This window comes from Hipposideros armiger, unplaced genomic scaffold (genome assembly GCF_001890085.2).
Source record: "Hipposideros armiger isolate ML-2016 unplaced genomic scaffold, ASM189008v1 scaffold_168, whole genome shotgun sequence".
Lineage (NCBI taxonomy): Eukaryota > Metazoa > Chordata > Mammalia > Chiroptera > Hipposideridae > Hipposideros > Hipposideros armiger.
Window position 1 is genome coordinate 1,160,207 of NW_017731518.1, and position 1,215 is coordinate 1,161,421.

At 46.2% G+C, this 1,215-nt stretch overlaps 2 protein-coding genes across 2 annotated transcripts in view; one reads left to right on the plus strand and one right to left on the minus strand.

The window, feature by feature from the left end:
* Positions 1 to 1,215, plus strand: part of NT5DC3 (5'-nucleotidase domain containing 3) — a 204,881-nt gene that overhangs the window by 130,744 nt on the left and 72,922 nt on the right. The window lies entirely within an intron of this gene.
* STAB2 (stabilin 2) overlaps positions 1 to 1,215 on the minus strand; it is a 145,820-nt gene that overhangs the window by 71,736 nt on the left and 72,869 nt on the right. The window contains exons 29-30 of the mRNA XM_019651878.1: positions 905 to 1,041; positions 355 to 469 (exon numbers count right to left, since the gene is read on the minus strand). Of these exons, the coding sequence (XP_019507423.1) occupies positions 355 to 469; positions 905 to 1,041 (252 nt within the window). The remainder of the gene's footprint in view (positions 1 to 354; positions 470 to 904; positions 1,042 to 1,215) is intronic.

Here is a 1,215-nt window from a genome sequence, read left to right on the forward strand (position 1 = left end):
TGAATTTGCACAACCCTCACCCAGAAGAATTGCAATATTTGACTTTTTGGATAAGCCTGTCAGGGGTCTGTCAGGAAGAGCCTTGTGGCTAACCAGTGGGCAGAGGGCCACGTTTTATAGCATCACTGCTATAGAGTAAGTGTGTGTGTGTGTGTGTGTGTGTGTGTGTGTATACGTGTATCCATATATGCTGATGACTGTTGATGCTGGGTGATGCCTACATGGAGGTTAGAGGTTCTATTCTTGGTCTGTGTTTGCTCATGTGTTATTTCCATAACACAAAAATTTAAAAAGTACGATACGAATGTAAGTGACATGTTTCCACTAAACAGACACATTGCAGTGCTCTCTTACCCCATCTGTCTTCACCAGGTGAAGGAAGTTGTCCTGCAAAGAGGTTGCCAGCATATCAGAAGATGACAGAGTCCGCAGATCTGCCACTCCGTACGTGCCCAGTAGCGTGTGGTACCTAAGACAACAGTCCATAAGGACTTTAGTGAAATATCGAGGCATGAGGCCGTATCACTGAGTAGTTAAAAAAACAAAACAGGTTCTGCAGCCAGACTGCCAGACTCAAAATCTCCCCCTGCAACGATCGGCCATGGCACCTTGGGTTAGTTACTTAATTGCTTCATGCTTCAGTTTTCATGTCTGTAAAATGGAAATAACTATAACGCCCCTCTCATAGGTTCCTTATGAGGGTTAGCTGAGTTTTACGTAAAGCAGTTAGCAGAGGGGTGGCTGTCAATAATGTTAAGTATTGCCGTCCTGGGGGGGTCAGTGAGGGGAGCCCTAGAACCCGTTCAGGCCCTAAACATGAAGGACCATGTGGCTTCCTTCCATTGAAGTTTGTTCACCCTGATGCCAGTAAGATATCGTGAAGCATAAAATGCACAATACCTACTTTATTAGGGCTGGAATGTTGCTCTTGGACAACCAAAAGGCTTTCTCTTCTTGGTCCATGTCCTCGATAGCTTGTTGGGAAGGCACAAGGACAGTGAGGTTTGAGGCAGCTGACAGCATGGGTTGTAGAGAAGCGTTCTGAATCACAGAAGGAAAAGAAAGTGGCCTGACTTAGGTCAGGGGGCAAACAGGGCCGATCGAATGCTTGTCAGAGATGACAGTCTCCTTTTGATGTAATTTCAAGGACACTGGGAAGGTTTGAGGGACCTCTTTCCCCAAATCCACTCCACCAGCTGGCTGATGCTTCATACG